This window comes from Manacus vitellinus, unplaced genomic scaffold (assembly GCF_001715985.3).
Source record: "Manacus vitellinus isolate BGI_N305 unplaced genomic scaffold, ASM171598v3 scaffold_33_pilon, whole genome shotgun sequence".
In the NCBI taxonomy this organism is placed as follows: Eukaryota; Metazoa; Chordata; class Aves; order Passeriformes; family Pipridae; genus Manacus; species Manacus vitellinus.
Window position 1 is genome coordinate 7,418,001 of NW_021940478.1, and position 16,224 is coordinate 7,434,224.

The following is a 16,224-nucleotide window of genomic DNA, read 5'->3' on the forward strand; positions in this document are numbered from 1 at the left end:
GGAGGTATAACACTTGCTTTACCAAGTACTTCATATTCATATATTTGCAGAGGTTTTATACATGCTTTTTTTAACTCATACACATTTAACAAGGTTATTTTCAAATATATTACCTTGATCTAGGAAACCCTGAATTACTGATTATTGTGCAGCTTTTATTTGGGACCCAGTCAGATCAGTTTGATCTTAAGCTTGCTATCAGACTGTATTACACATTTAAATGAGTATTAATATTTTCACAAATAAGCAATGGAAACCATAAAAAGCAGTCCTAAGATGTTTATTGTATTTTGTGATTTAGAAAGTGTTTACTAAGAAAATAGGAGCTCAAATAGGCCAGAACCCTTGCTTGTTTGGTTAAATTTCTGGGAAAATAGAATTGTCTTATCAGATCCTCATGTCTCTCTGCCTGTTAGCTTGGCTGACAGTTTGACAGTGACTCTGCTGCAGAGATGATGTTCAACAGGAAGTTTGTTTCATCAGCTGAAGGGAGCTGTAAACTGAGCTGAGGGGAACAGGGCTCACCTCAACTTGACCCACTTGTCAGCGTCGTGGAGTTCAGCTGATTTATTTCCTGTAATCCTAATTGCAACCTAGAAAGTGGCATTCCTGAAAGGTTGGCTGTTTATATGTTTGTAGTTAAGACATAATTTATTGTCATGAGCAAGTCATATCCCACACAGAGGTCTTTGGAAAGTTGGCAAATTAATTTTCTTTGAATATACCTTTTCAGAAATGCTCTTTGCTCTTAGACCGTGGTTTCTTCTCATTTAAGTGAAAGGAAAAAAGTTGGGAAATGACTACTGCAGTCGTTCACTTAAGCAAAAACGTGCAAGTATGACAGTTGTACTGGCAAGTAAAGTTGTCTTTGAAACGTGAATATCTTGAACAAGCTTGAGGTTTAGATTTGACTCTCTAGTTTGCCATGGCAACAGTTCTTGTGCAACTACAACTGCAAACACATTTTACACGATTTTCAGGAAAAAAGCACTACTGGCTATTACAGCGCTGTTCCTTTTTTCCCCTTCCCAGTCCTGTTCAGATGTGTGGCCTATGGGAATACCTGCATGATGGTCAACTTGGACTATAGTTGGCCTTTTTTCTACTACTTTACTTAATACATAAGCTAGGATAATGTTTAGCTGAAATGATCCTATATCTGGTCAATGCCTGGGTTTTTGATTTGTTCTTTTTTTTCTTCCTGTAGAGTATTTTCACTTCATCCCCTAAGGCTCATTCTAAGATGAGCACGTTAATGATCCAGGATCAGATTCAGTCTGAATTAGCCTATGCTGTTGCCATTATGCCTGTTAAATTAATTTTCTCTGAAACTAAAACAAAAGAAATCACCTATTAAATTCTGAGTCAGAGTGGGAAGTTGAGAAGCTAAAAACTGAGGCTTGTCTGTCATATAAATGTCCCTTTGCTTCTGACTGTTGAGGAGATTTGTCATGTTTGAATTTAAAGGGAGTATATAGAGCCAATTTTTCATTAGTGATTCTATTTGCAAACTATAGACTGATGACTAGTTTTGAAGTGGTTTCCTTTTGTCCAATTAGATGTCGGTAGCACAGCATGGGTATGGTATACCAGGTTTTGCTGTTGTCACGTAGCTGTTTTGTAACAAATCTAATTCACACTTTTGCCTTACTTCACTCTCGTATATATTTTCCCAGATATTAAGAATTTTTATTAAACATATGGATTTGGGTAAATCAAATTTAAAGATATGATTACTACCTAATGTTACACAGCTGACTTGAAATATCTAGAATAGCTCTCTGTCCTCTGTGTGGTGTGCGTCTGTTAATGTTGTCTTTCTCATCCCACTTCAAGTGACGGAATATTGTCTTTGCAGGGTAAGACCAGTCTAGCTACTAGAGCTAGTAAATTTAAATATAGTCATTCATAGAGGTTAAGAAAGAACAGGGCCATGGAAACAAGCTTGCAAGGGTAAACTAAGATGCTGCATGTGTCAGCCATGTATCTAAGAGCATATCAGTCACTTCAGAATAGCAGTTCCAATGCATGTATGTGCCTTGCAGTACATGCAAGTTAGATTATTTCAGATTAAGAATTAAGATCATGCCTCCAAGTAGTCTTGAACTAGTATCTGATGTGCTCTCAACTCACTGTCTAGCTTTCTGAGAGGATGTTCCTGTCTGAAGACTTGAGTTAGCTTTGTGCTACACTTACACTTTCTGCTGTCTGAGAAGGATAAGCACTATCATTGCTTCATATTTTGTCCTTACATTTATAGGCCTACTCATGTATGCACAATGAAAAAATAGGCATGCTAAATTAAATTGTTTGTTGAAAACTTACATTCTGATCTTGCAGCACTAGATAACAAGGGGGGGTATTGAAATGAGGAATGTATTCTGGGAGAGAGATGACCTGCCAAAGGAGCGCCAGTAAAGTGTGTAAATGGTGGTAGGTAGTTTGGTCTTGGGCGAGTGCTTCCTTTTCATGCAAGGCCTATGATCAATTTCTGTAGCAAACCAATTTTTATTTTAATGCAACTCTATAAGAGCAAAAATTATGTGATCTTGGTTGATAAAAGGCTCAAACTAGCCTTTCATGCAGGTTCTAGCATGACATTGTCTAGGAGGTGTTTTTTGTCTCAAGCAAGAGATGATCTGACTTGAAAACGTGAAACAGCGGGAGTTGTCACAGTCCATAGTGAAAATTTTGTGCCCAGGCTTATACCTGCTTTTATGCTGACTGCTCATATATCTTCTTTGAAATCAGTAATTGTTTTAGAGATGAGAGCTAATTACTAGAGGAATTTTTCAAAATGGATGCAGTTATGGCAGCTTATAGCTACTATGTAGTTGTCATATTTTATGAAATTGTGTTTTTCAGGTAAGTTAACTTTTTTGTTTGCATTTGAAAAATAGTAAAGCATCAAAAAGAAGGAAAATATGTTTTGAAATTGAAATTTTCAAATAGGTAGTGCTGCAATTGATTGCAAATGTGCAAAAAGTTCCCTATAATTATATTTGAGCCAGACTTAACCTGCAAGCCATAACACTGGCTTAATTGCATGATACGTTGTTCCATTTTGATTTCCATATCACTTTTTAAATGCATGCAACATTTAAAAGCTGCTTTTATTTCTACCATCAGCTTTCACAGATTCAGGACGTTAGCACTGTGTCAGTAAAAAGAGAATATCATTTTGAAGTGTTCTGGTAAAGGCATGGGTCCAGCCCAGAATTTTTAGTGGATCCATAGGCAGAATAATAAACCCTATTTTCCTGTCTATTTCTGAGACGTTTGCCTAGAAATATCAGACTTGCTTAAATATAAACCCATGTGAGAACAAGTTATCAGACCTCACAGTGTTGTTAGACTAAAAGTTTTGGTCTCTTATTTTCATAAAACCTCCCCTCCTAGCACCGTGCTTTAATTGCCTTAAATTAGCATCTTAAGTCTGTCCATTTTCTTTGATTTTTGCCACTGTGTTGAGTAAGCAAGCTTGAAGAAGTAAATGTTAGAGAAACAAAACACATAAAGACAATTAAGGACAATACTACATTTACTTCATTTTTTTGTAATTTTTGCTTGGATTAATAATATTTACCAAAACAAAACCAAGTTTGCCATGCCAGTGCAAAAATATCTAGAAATCTCAGAAAACTGGAGGGATGACCAAACCAAACTAAACTTAGCACTACTGACTAGGGGCCATGGGAAAACTTTTTTTTTTTTTTTTAAGGTTTTGATAGTGTAATGTATTAAGAGCTCTGTTCATGGCGTGCTGTCTTTATATATTGCTATGCATTCCTGTTGAATCTATTCAGAGTTTTTACCCTACATAGGGGGGTACTGTCCTCATCAATAACTTTCTTACATCTTGTTCAAGTTATGGAAAAATCACTGATCTTTTAATAGAGGAAAACAAAGGTATTTTTGTTCCAAAGGCACTGAGCATGAATCCTGGCAGCATGTTAACATGTGTTCTTCGTTCCTCCATTACTGTGCTTTGGTGCCAGGTTCTTGACAATTACTGTATCAGATCTTCAGAAATACTTTGCTGAGTCGGTCTTTCACTTTTTGTATTTTTTTCCCTCCTGTTTTCTGCATCTGACTAAAAGGATGTGATTTATTTCAGGTGCTTTTTTCTTTAACGACATTTCTTTGGAAATGGATAAGCTTTTCAGATATATCAAATGCCATCTTTTTTTCATCAGATAATGATGAAAACTTGCTTCTATGTTGCTTTGAGCTGAGTTAGGCTGAGAAAGTTTGGAGAATACCTATACTCTTGGGGCCTATCTCGAAATATGTTTTAAAAATGTCTAATGAGTAAATCAGGAACGAAATTTGCAAGTCAAAAGCTGCATGAACCTGGCGAGTATGGTTTAATTTGTTAGATTTATGGTTGCCATAAATCTAAAAAAAACCCCATATCCTTCCTTAGATTCAATAAAATTGTTTTCAACACAAGTAGCAATGAATTAATTGCAGTTAATTTTACTGCAGTGCCTGTATTATGGCTTATTTGCCATATTCTGGTGTATTTAGTCACAGCTTAGAGATTGTGAGCTCTGAACTTAGTCTCTTTACTGTTATTAGTTAGTACCTCACTGCAGCTTTTAATGCCTTTAAATATTGGGAAACTTGAACATATATTGACAAAGATGATACAAAATGCAGTTAATTTTCTGGCCCTAGACTTAACCTTTCCTCATTTGTATTTATTGCTTCTTACAGTATTGCTCCTCAAAAATGAGGAACAGATTCTCCTAGGTTTGCAACTGCTCTTCCAACTTGTATAGTTTGTGTCAGGTAAATCCAGGGTAACTGGCAATTCAAGAAAAAAAACCATCCATCCTTTACTTCAAGGCCTCAAAGACCTGAAATTTTCTCCTTGCTCTTCTTACTGCAGCCAGTGATGAGTGGAGGGTACGAAGCTGCATTTGAAGGTAATCATAAGTACTGGATACCGTGAGGAGAATTAGACTGGCTTTCCACTTGCCCTTGGCCATGTGCTTTTTTTTCCTCTTCCTTTATACTGCAGTGCTGCAATTGGAGCAAGCTTTAGACAAACTTGCAGATCAGTAAAGAAACGTTTCTTCCTCAGTGAGTTAGTTTTCCCCCAAATCATCTCACTACAGCTGCCCTGCAGCTGTGTGATTGCTAGATGGAGCAAAAGGAAGCATGTGGGTGCAGGAGTACAGGGGTTGTCCCAAACGTATCATTCTACTGTTAGATGGTTTTACTACTCTAAGAAGAAAAAAAAACTTAAATGTCTCTAGATTCTTTCCAACCAGATTAGGTCTACAGATATTTTTCTTGACTCCATACAGTTTTGCTTGTCTAAGCTTCTAACTCAAAGACTTTTTGTCTGGTCCCCATAGAAGGAACATACACGTAGCTTTTTAAAAATCATTTGATGCATACAAAGTAATCGTAGACTTTCTGATAAAACATAACATTTTTTGCTCTGAAAACTTAAGACTTTTTTATAACTCAGCTTAGGAATACAATGAATGCACTATTGCTAAATCTGTTTATTATGAGTAAAAATAACTTCAATACACAAAGTAGCACATTAACATGTAGAAGGAAATACAACAAATTTATTGTGTGTAGACAGAGTAACTTAGGTAGGTCTAGACCTTTACCATTTGTCCTAAATTAGAGTTATTTTTTTCCCCTCTGATGACTCTCAGAACAAAAATAATGAGTTGCTCTTGCATTTTCAAGAAAGCAAGACTTCCTGGAATTTTTTGTGTAGGATCAAGAGATTTAAGGGTCAACTTCAGATGTTTGAGAATAATGTAATTTTCTCTTTTTTTTTTTTTTTTTAATCACATACTCCCATTCCTCACCTATTTTTCCCATCCCCCCCAGTGAAAATTCCGCCTTTGATAGAGTCTGGAGAATATCAAGGGCCATCATGTTTTGGAATAACCACTTGCTGTAGGACTGAGGCCACAGGGCTGCCTTTACTAAAGGTGGTTTCTGTCCTTGTTCACTTGTTCTTAATTTGCGTCTACATGGCAAGGGCATGTAGGGATGGCACTGTAGGGGAAATCAGTTGGCAGTGGTGTCTCTAAGCTTTTTATGTGAAATTTAAGGTGATATTTGAGAGTAGTTCAAGTACCACTTGGTGGATTGAATTCCAGGTATCTCTTACAGCACATTATCTATAGTCATAGAGTGCATCTTCTAGTGTTGTTTCATCTTAAAAGAATCCAGTTGAGGAGCTCAGGCTGCTCAACAATGCAAACCAGAGCAAGATAAGCTGGAGCAATTGGGAGACTGGTTTCAAAACTGTATTTGTGTTTTGAACTAAAATATATAATTATTTGCTTCCTTCAAAGCACTGGATATTGCTCTTTTCAAGGATAGCTTAGCTTCACTCCATCCTACTGAGAACCAGCAGAAAGCAGTAGGAGGTTTTTAAGCCTCAAATTTATCTACAGCAATGGGAGCTGATGGCTATTTGATAGAGCAAATTTTACAAATGTTAACAGATTAAAAATTTTAAAGGAAAATCATATTTTTAAATAATTGTTTTATATATGCTCCATATATACAGGGATACTACCTAAAAAACACTCTGGATACTGGTTTGGATCAGTTGTATTGAACAGAGAAGAAGAGGGGAGGAAGGCTGTAAGAGAGGGGAAGTAGAAGAAAGGACTACCTACCCTGCATTTACTGTTCATATTTTCAGAGTAATATAGTATTATCAGGTTGTGCTGATAAATTTCCCCCCGTCCTGAAAAAGAAATTATAATAAAGGAACAAATTAATGCTGATACTATGCATTTTCGCATCCATTAGTAATACCACAAAGAAGTAATAATTGGGGATTTTATCATTTTAGGACAGGAGAAAAATAGCATCTTAAAATACAGCATCTTCCCTTCTGTTTTCATGTTGTTTTGAGCAAGAGTATCAGTGTTTCTGTGTAATGGTTAATGCTTCAAGAAACTCTTAAATTGTGTGTTTTGAGAGTGCCTTTTTATAGATGAAAACAAGTGAAGTGAGCATGTTCTAGCAGATCATTTTGGGATCATCCAAATTCCCCATGACTGTATTTCTGCCCTTTTAATTGTTGGTAATCTCTTTTTGGTAAGATCAGTGATTTAGAAAGCAAAGTATTTTCTGCTTAAATGATACCTACTTTTCAAAATACTAATTTGTATTAGTACTACCAGATAGCTAATTTAGATAATAATAGCTAGTAGATTATTCTGTCCACATGGTTTTGTTTTCCTTAAGCATTACTGTCTTGTTCAAGATGATACAGGAAGTCTATGTCAAAGTAATGGTTAAAATTCTGCAATGTCTGGCTCTTAGCCCTTCATAGTCTCTGCTGCTATGAAGCATGTTTGTATTTTTGCAAGTCTAAAAAGAAAAATAACGCTTTATTTTTAATTTTAAAAATGTTTAGAAGTGTCACTTTGACGTAATGTATTCCCACCTATTAAAATGTTCTGCATTTTAACTAGACACTTTATTCCAGCAATCCATCAAAAACTGGAAGCAGATGGAACGGAAAAAGTAGAAGGATCCATGACGCAAAAACTGGAGAATGTACTGAACAGTAAGTTTTGTCCTTCCAGCAGCAACTATTTATGGATTTTGGACTTTCTAACAAGCTTTAATATATTCCTAGGGATATGGTAGAAAGTAGAAAACAGTACAACCTCTTGTGCCCTGTTTGATAGTATGGTTTTATGGTGTGATAATACACCTTTTGAAGTAAGTAGCAGCTCTTCCCATGACTTTTGTCGGTGTTTGTGATAACAGAATAAATATCAAAGTAAAGACATGATAAATCATTTAACTTTGGTGGTATCTCAATTTTGAGTGGACAAAGGAAACAGAGGAACTATATGGATAGACAGAACTGTAGAAGGATGAGCAGAGCTAAATACCAGGATTGTAAAAAGTTCGAGTAAAAGCAGAAAAAAACCCAAATATAAGCTGTTTGCAATAACAAGGTCTATTAACAGGATCATTTCCACTTAAAGTGTTGGCATTTAGACTATTTGGCATAAGCATTCTTTCTAGAAACCTTGAAAAGCTATCAGTACTTTCTTTTCTGTTTTTCTGTGTTAGCTCTAAGGTTGCATTGAGAGAGATGGCTTGAATTTGCTGCAGTTCGGCATGTGTTTCATCAGATCAAAAAAGTTACTTTTTTTTTTTTTCATTCTGGGACTTCTGCCAAGATAATTTTACTTTGTTTCATTGTGATTTTTTTCACAGAGGAAGGGATGTTTCCCTTAGTGCTGTATCAATAAGCAGGAATGACATGCAGATAGCTGACTCAGTGTTGGAAAGTCTGAGTGTGTTTTATGAAATCAAGAAAGTGACATGGAAGTTCACTGTTTTTCTTGTCTTGTGTGAAGAAAGCAGTGACTGTATGTGTGTCTGTGTGGGGAGCACAAAGAAAGCAGAGGGTTTTGTGAACAGCTCTAGCTCGTTTCAGTAGAGATTCATTAATGCTCACAATAAAGGTATAGTTTGAACATTGTTATTGCCTCATCTTGTTTTCTGGAATAAAAAAAACAAACCCACCAAAAATTTTAAAAATTGCCAAAAAAATCACAAAAAAATGTCACACCACTATATAAAGACTGTAACGTGTGTCTGTGTGTGCAAGATATTTGGTACATCTACGTTAGAAGTAAGAAGCACGTGCTGAAATTTTCCAGTACAATTCTCAGTGCTCTGTATTTATGCCATGTCATGCACCAAGCACAGATTCCTTGGAGAGCACTTTCCCTCGTACAAAATTGTGTGAAAGATTTTAAATAAAAAAGCAAAAACATTGGTTTGTGATCTTTTCCTATATACACTAATATAAGACAAATTTACCTAGAATGTATAATTACTGTTTCATTCGATAAATGGTGGCTGAATTCCGTATGTAGACAATGCAGACTGTATTTCAAGCTGGATCTGTAGAGGAACTTGTGCCAGACACTTCAGAGTGTTTTTAAGTTTGGCTCTGCTATGAAAAGAATTGGCTGCTTTTCCTCATGATACTTTGCAAGTCATGATGGGTGGGAGGCAGGGAAGTAGGAATACAAGGATTTAAAAAGAGTAAATAACATTATGCAAAGTAGTTTGGGATCAAAGCTTTGTTTCTTGTCTGACCATTGAAAAGCTTCCATAATCCATGCGTAACAGGGCCTGCTTTCAAACATGACTTCAATTCTTTAGTCAAATTTTACATTTTATGGGCTATAGGTGCATGTTTGGGGAGACACTTGGTGTTGTGTGAGCTTGGTTACAAACTCCTAAAAATAAGGATGTTTTCCACAGCATCTGAGTGTATGTTAAGAGGGTGCCAAATTATTGAACTGAAATGACATGGGGTAGTAGAAGCACGGTTTGGTGTTATAGGTGGAATTATAAATGTTTGGAGTTTTTGCAAAATTTAATTGCTAAAGAAGCTGTTAAATATATGTTATTTAAAACATATGGTGTCCTATAATGAATTTAATGAAGAATTGCACATTAAAGGAGGTCAGTCAAATTTCATTATGTGATGTTTTTGTCAGGCTCTGTGACAGACACTGTTGGATAACTAGAGATTTATTTTGAAGTAAAAAATTCATGCACTGTAGATGAATCATTTGTTCTGAAAACATAGTTGGTCAATATAAGAGCTGGAACTTTGTCCATGGGTTGTTTAGGTTTAGATTGTTCATCAGTAATCAAGAGATAAAGATTGTTAATGTTGAAGGGATGAGGAGGGAAGAAATTTTACAATATTTTAATTCTAAAAACATAGACTTGCATGAAGTATTGAATTTCATTAAGACATTAGTAGGTAATTTGATGTATTTCGATTTCTTTGTAAAACAGAAAAAGTGCCATTAGGAAAAAAAAAGTAAAATCATTTACCTGAATCAAGGATTTATACAGCAAAGTAATTCATAAAGACATGAAGATAGAAATCACTGTGCTTTTCCTGCAGTTGTCAATTACCTTTTTAAGAGGTTTGCATTGAATTTTTTTTAAAAAAACAAACCAACAACTTTTTGAATATAACTTCATTTCTCAGATACAGTACATTGCTTCTGGGTTGTTAAAAGAAAGCACGAGAAACATATGAATTCAGACAAAGCAAATGTTAACTTACTGGAAGGATTTACAAAACAAGCATTTTTTTATAACCTTGAGAAAAATCATACTTTACCAGTGGTCTGTATTTAAATGTCCAGCTAGCTGTTTTCATTGTGCATTTCTCCTTAATGGATTAAAGTGCATACTGAATAGTATGCAGTAGAAATAGCTGTCCTGACAAAACTTTTTTTACATCAAGGCTTCAAAATTTCAACAAAGTTTAAACATTATTTAGATATAACAATTATTTTACAAAGACTACTTTTAACATGAGCGGGCCACCCACAGTGTTGACTAGAGAAAATGGCATGCAAGCCACCCAGTGAGACTGATGTAATTTTTTTCATCTTTGCTTAAAGTATAGTCACTAGACCAGATAATGTAGAAACTTCTACATGCAACGATCAAAAAGGCTAAAACAGTTCCACTTTTGTTTTTGTTTTTTTTTGGTTAATTAAAAGTAAGTCACAAGTTGAAAAATGCAAATATTCACATGCGATGAAAATCTTCTCTACCATAAATGTAATTTTATTATTCTGTGTTAGAAAATAATCTCCATTAGAAAATGGAATGCTTTTTAGTTTGGATAGAAAAGGTTTTAGGGCTATATTTAATGAATTTATTGAAGAGTATCTGCAGATAGTAGAGACTTAAATGCATGAAATTGTTGAGCAAGGCTTGATCCTGTGTGTAATGAAGCCAGTAAGACTTTTAATGCAATGCGAAGGCAATTCTGTTACAGTGACCAGCTACTTAGACTTTTTTCAGCCATGACACTGTCCTTATCTTAATCGTTGGTACTTCTTAGAGACTCACTTAAATATCAAATATTGCTAATAATTTTTAAGACTTGATTTGAAAACACGGAAAAATTATTTACAAAACCTGGTCATAGCTTTTAAAGCTATGATAGTTAATATCATAATTGAATTATATTTTTTTTAAAAATAAAACTTTCTAATACTTTTTCCATATTCTGAGATGCATAATTTGGTTGTAAAATGTACATCTGGAGCCAAAGCAAACTATAAAATATCTGCAGCAAAAGCTAAGCATTTGAAATAGGAAAGAGTGATTGTTTTTAATTGCACAGGGGTCTTACCACATTAAAATGCTAAGTGGTTCCCTTTGAAATAGTATTTCAGCAGTTGTAAAATGTTAACACAGTTAAACAAAAAAGTATGAAAATCAGCAATAATTACTCATTTACTCTAAAAAACTTGAATAACTCATTAAAATGAAGAAAATCTGTTCGTGATTTCAACTGATTACTTACTCTACTTTCTCTTATTGTCATCCTTTTTGAAATAGGAGCCAGTAACACAGCAGATACCTTATTTCAAGAAGTGCTGGGTCGCAAGGACAAAGCTGATTCAACGAGAAACGCGCTTAATGTTCTTCAGCGTTTTAAATTTCTTTTCAATCTTCCCTTAAATATTGAAAGAAATATCCAGAAGGTATAATCCTTTAAAAATAATTTTCTATTTGCTGAAAGGAATCTGTTGAATTTAGTCTTTTTCTTGACAAATATAAATTCTTGGTTTTGTTTTTAAGGGCGATTATGATGTGGTTATTAATGACTATGAAAAAGCCAAGTCCCTCTTTGGAAAGACAGAGGTTCAAGTATTCAAAAAATGTAAGATATGTGCTCTGTTATTTAATGGGTTTGGTGGTTTTTTTTAACTTATAGGCTAAAAAGCACATAGTAGACTAAAGAGCTTTATGTGGATTTGATATGAATTTCTATCCATACAAATTATGGATTTATAGGAACCATTTACACAGTATTTCTGGCAAGTATTCTGAGTGAGTTGTATATCCCACAACATGAAATCACAGCCAATTTAATTTATTTATTCAGGCTTGGTATTACTGGACATAAAAGATGTACAGTAATTAAAATGTGACTTTGGGTATCTCTCACTGGCATATTGTTGAAAGACTTGAAAGTCTAATTTTCTGGGTTTTGTAGGACTGTCATGTACAAAATGTTCAGATGTGGCTTGTTATTATAAAATGAATTATATTGATTTCCACGTTAACTCCAGAAGTGTCTGATATCCTATGAAAATAATGTAATTTTCAGTTCATAGCCCTGCTGAAGGACACATTGGTTTTGTTTCTGCTCCCTACTCCTAGATTACGCAGAAGTTGAAACCAGAATTGAAGCTTTACGAGAACTTTTGTTGGATAAGCTGCTTGAAACTCCATCAACATTGCATGATCAGAAACGTTATATAAGGTAATCATTTGACTGGTGCCTTCATCAGACATATGGTGTTAGATGTGTATTTAAATGTTTCCTAAATATGTTAGTGAGTAGTTTTACTGTGGTTTAAATACTGATTTTAAAGCTGTAAGTAGAGTATTTTGAGATTTTATGATTATATAAACAATGGCAATGGAATGTTACTTTTTTACTGAATGACTGAAAAACAGTTCTTGAATGAGAACAATGAAGCATAATTGAGTTTTGAATTTAATTTTTTTTAAATCTTTAAGGCATGTTTAGATTCTGTTGCTTTCTCTAAAGCATCATATTTGCAAGCTATGTTTGAAATGATTACTTGCAGTTCGCATGCCTCAAAATAGATTCCTTATTTATTTTTCTTACACTTTAGCTTGGCTGGTGTTGAAATGGAATCATCCTGAGTCAGATAACAGGGAGATTTTAATCCAGACTGTCATTCGAATTTGGCTCTTTTACTGCTCAGGCTAAATAATGAAGTTACTTCATATTTCATGAACATGAACTGGTTCCCCAGTTTTCATTAACATTTCTAGATTTTCTGTTTTTCACAAAACTGATATCAAAGTGTCTTGTAGGGATACTGAGACAAGTTGGACGAACCTCCTGCTGGTAGATGTGAATCTTATGGTGCCTGGTGCCAAACTTTAGAGTGCTCTGAAACATCTGATGGCTTTATTTAGAAAGCTTTTGAGGCATGGATGCTGCTAGGGCTCCTAGTGTGTCTTGACAACTTCACTGCTTTTTTCAGTTACCTTAAAAGATGTGGACTAAATGTGCTTTGTGGGAAGCATTTGTAAAATTCTGGCGCTTGCACGAGGTCTTCAATGTTTTGTGTGCACACCAGGCCCAGTCACATAGGACCAAGTGCAGTGTTGGTATCTTAGGTCCCTTTATGTTATGTGAGTTTGAGTACAATGACCTGTGTGCATTTATGTAGAGTGCTTCTCATGCTTTTGCATACTTTATAAATATTGCCTATTTATTGGAATTGTGTTTTGAGATGAATAGTTAAGCATTTTCTGTCTATGAATAAGTCACTGCTATTTCCTTTCTCTGTCAGTCTTGAAAAGTATAAAGAGCAACTGCTTTATCTAAGCCATTTTTACCTTTTCTAAGGATTCTTTGAAAGAATCGTAGTTGTACATGTGGCTGATTCTAGTTGGATTTTGTTCGGGTTTTTTTTTTTTTTTTTTGGTTGGTTGGAGGTTTTTTTGTTTCTTGATTGGGTTTGTGGTGCATTTAGTTTTTGGGTTGGTTGCTTTTTAGTTTTTTGCTAGCCCCTTACCTTGAAGTATTGAATCTTTAAAAGCATCCTGGTCTACATTAAAATAGACTGTGTTAATGTAACTACCAAATGTATTCCACATGTAGAACAATATAATGAGAGAGAGCAGGGAGTGAACAAATGTGGAATAATTTAGTTCTAATAAATTGACAGAATCCCAGCCTACAAAATGATTAAATTAGTTTCACTACTGTAGATATGCTAAGGTGGCTATACTAGTGTAAATTTTCTGGAGGCAGGGTGTGAAATAAGTTTTCTTCAGAGCACTTCAGCTAAAAGGAAATTAACAAAATCCTAATTTTAAAATTGTTTGGATAAACCCTGCTATTTTTGTGATGTTTTTTCTTCCTTGATACATTTGTTTTGTATGTCTCTGAAGTCTAAGGCTGAGCAAGACCTGAAATACTGTGATTTTTCTCCCTCAGATATTCAATGTTTATAATTAAGCTTCAGTTCATGTTTTCCTCTCATTGTCTTATGGTATTTACATTGTTAATTATTTTATACGGTCCAGGAATAGTTTACCATAGCACTTAACAGCCAAGTAGGTATATTTCTTTCAAGACCAGTGATAATTTTGTTATTTTATTTGGTGCCTAAGAGAAGACTGAAGTCCCTTTAGCATTGACGAAGGACTTGAGCTCATAATCAATAAATGTCACCCTGTCAGAATGGTTAGTTGTGTAATTTTCTCATCCATCCAACCAATCCTACTTTGACAGTTTATTTTTTGTTCAAGCACTGCAGACAGTTGGCAAAGACAGAATTTTGCAACACAGTCATAATTAACGTTAGGTATTATTGTAGTAATACAGCTTTTGTGAGGGAGTAAAACATTCCCGGCACTGCTTGAGGTAATATATCAGTATACTTCATGTTAAGCTTCTTGAATTTTTTTAATCTGCTCTGCATCTCATTAATGCAGAATATAATGGAATGCCTTAAATAGTAGAGCAGCTACATCTATTTTTGAAAGTACTATTTTGAAAGTACTGTTGTTAGATAGTCTTGAATGCTACACATTAGACTATATTCCTTCAGTGTTCTCTTTGAAACCGCAGCAGCTGACTTCTAATACTCCTCTCTCCCTAAAGACAGATGGTGTTTTGCTTCTGCAAATTAGAAGCTCCAATCCTTTTCGTAATCTCTCCCCCCTCCTCTTTTTTTCAGACCATGTGCATGCATAAAAACACCAGACCAAAACAAACAAAAAAAGCTAACCCAGTAGTTCGGGTTACATTTGCTTGTTGCATGTATGTGCTAAAATTAATGACCTGCCAGAAATTAATTCTTTCTCTAATTACTTGTTAAGATTGCATGATGATACAATCAGAACATATACAGTAGGAAGAAAAATACCATATTTTATGTGCTTGAGATGTCATCACTGGTTCCAAGTGAAATATGAAACACTAAACTGCAACCTTGCAGATAGTTTGGTTTCCCACATACTTTACTCGAGGCACAACTGAAAATGCATATTAATATGATATTAACAATATATGGTTTTGTTTATTTCTATAAGGTTTTTTGGTGGAATTTTGCCTCATTAAATGAGGAAGGGAGAATGCAGTGGGTATGAGCACATCTTAACAGCTGTTCTTGAATTTTTAAAATTATGTAGAAAAAAATATTTCTTAGTACGTCTTAGGTCTATTTTAATGAGGCCTTCAGTGTGTTAAGTCAGAGCTGTGATTTTTGGACTGGGTTTTACAGATATCTTTCTGATCTTCATGCGCCTGGGGACCCAGCTTGGCAGTGCATTGGTGCTCAACATCAGTGGATTCTGCAGCTCATGCACAACTGTAAGGAGAGCTATGTTAAAGAACAAAAAGGCAAGGACACATTTTTATTTTAAATATATATATATCTATTTGACATTTAGGACTTTGGCATTGCCTTTTATTTGACAAGTACAGATGATATTTGGGTTTTTTCCCATCAATTTTGATAGCTTCCTACAAAGTTGAATGCTGACTTGTATTTTTTCTTTATTCTATTATAAAACCAAAACAGCAGTTGGAGTTTTCTTTTTGTTTGACTTATAACTTCTAAGCTTTTTACATGGAAAAAACATTAAATTTCAATCATTTATCTGTAGTTTACTGTCCTCTGGAAATATTTCTTTGAGGTCACATGAAGTTTGGATTGTTCTCTGAATCTGCCAGTTAGATTTCTTTGTCATAAGACATGCTGTTGGTAAATAGATACACAGGAAATTCGGGCACAGTGGAATAATGTGTCATTTCTTGATATGCTGTGAATGATAATATGGTATTCTCTTGTTCTTTGTGTGCAGTTTCAAAATTCAGGTTACAGTGTTTGGGCACAGATCTGTGAGCTCGACAAATGGGATATTTAGACAATGTTATGTTAAGACCAATATGAGTACATAGTCATGTCTTTGCCAGCATTGCTCCTCAAAGTAGGTACTGCTTTCAGGTATGGCAGCAACTTAACTACAAGTTAACATTAGCATATATGTTAACAAAAGAGACAAAAGAGAATAGGTGTAAGGCTGTTGGCCTGACCTATCTGTAGTAAAATCTGAAAATTGGATTTTCAAGTTAGAAAATTAGAAGCAGTG

The 16,224-nt window shown here is 34.8% G+C and overlaps 1 protein-coding gene across 2 annotated transcripts in view; it reads left to right on the forward strand.

Annotated features, from left to right (window-relative positions):
* The window catches only part of EXOC2 (exocyst complex component 2), a 125,119-nt gene that overhangs the window by 36,024 nt on the left and 72,871 nt on the right, over positions 1-16,224 (forward strand). For both annotated transcript variants that reach the window (XM_008927525.4, XM_018076880.3), the window contains exons 7-11: positions 7,487-7,567; positions 11,413-11,558; positions 11,656-11,737; positions 12,241-12,343; positions 15,354-15,472. In XM_008927525.4, coding sequence (XP_008925773.1) covers positions 7,487-7,567; positions 11,413-11,558; positions 11,656-11,737; positions 12,241-12,343; positions 15,354-15,472 — 531 coding nt within the window. The remainder of the gene's footprint in view (positions 1-7,486; positions 7,568-11,412; positions 11,559-11,655; positions 11,738-12,240; positions 12,344-15,353; positions 15,473-16,224) is intronic.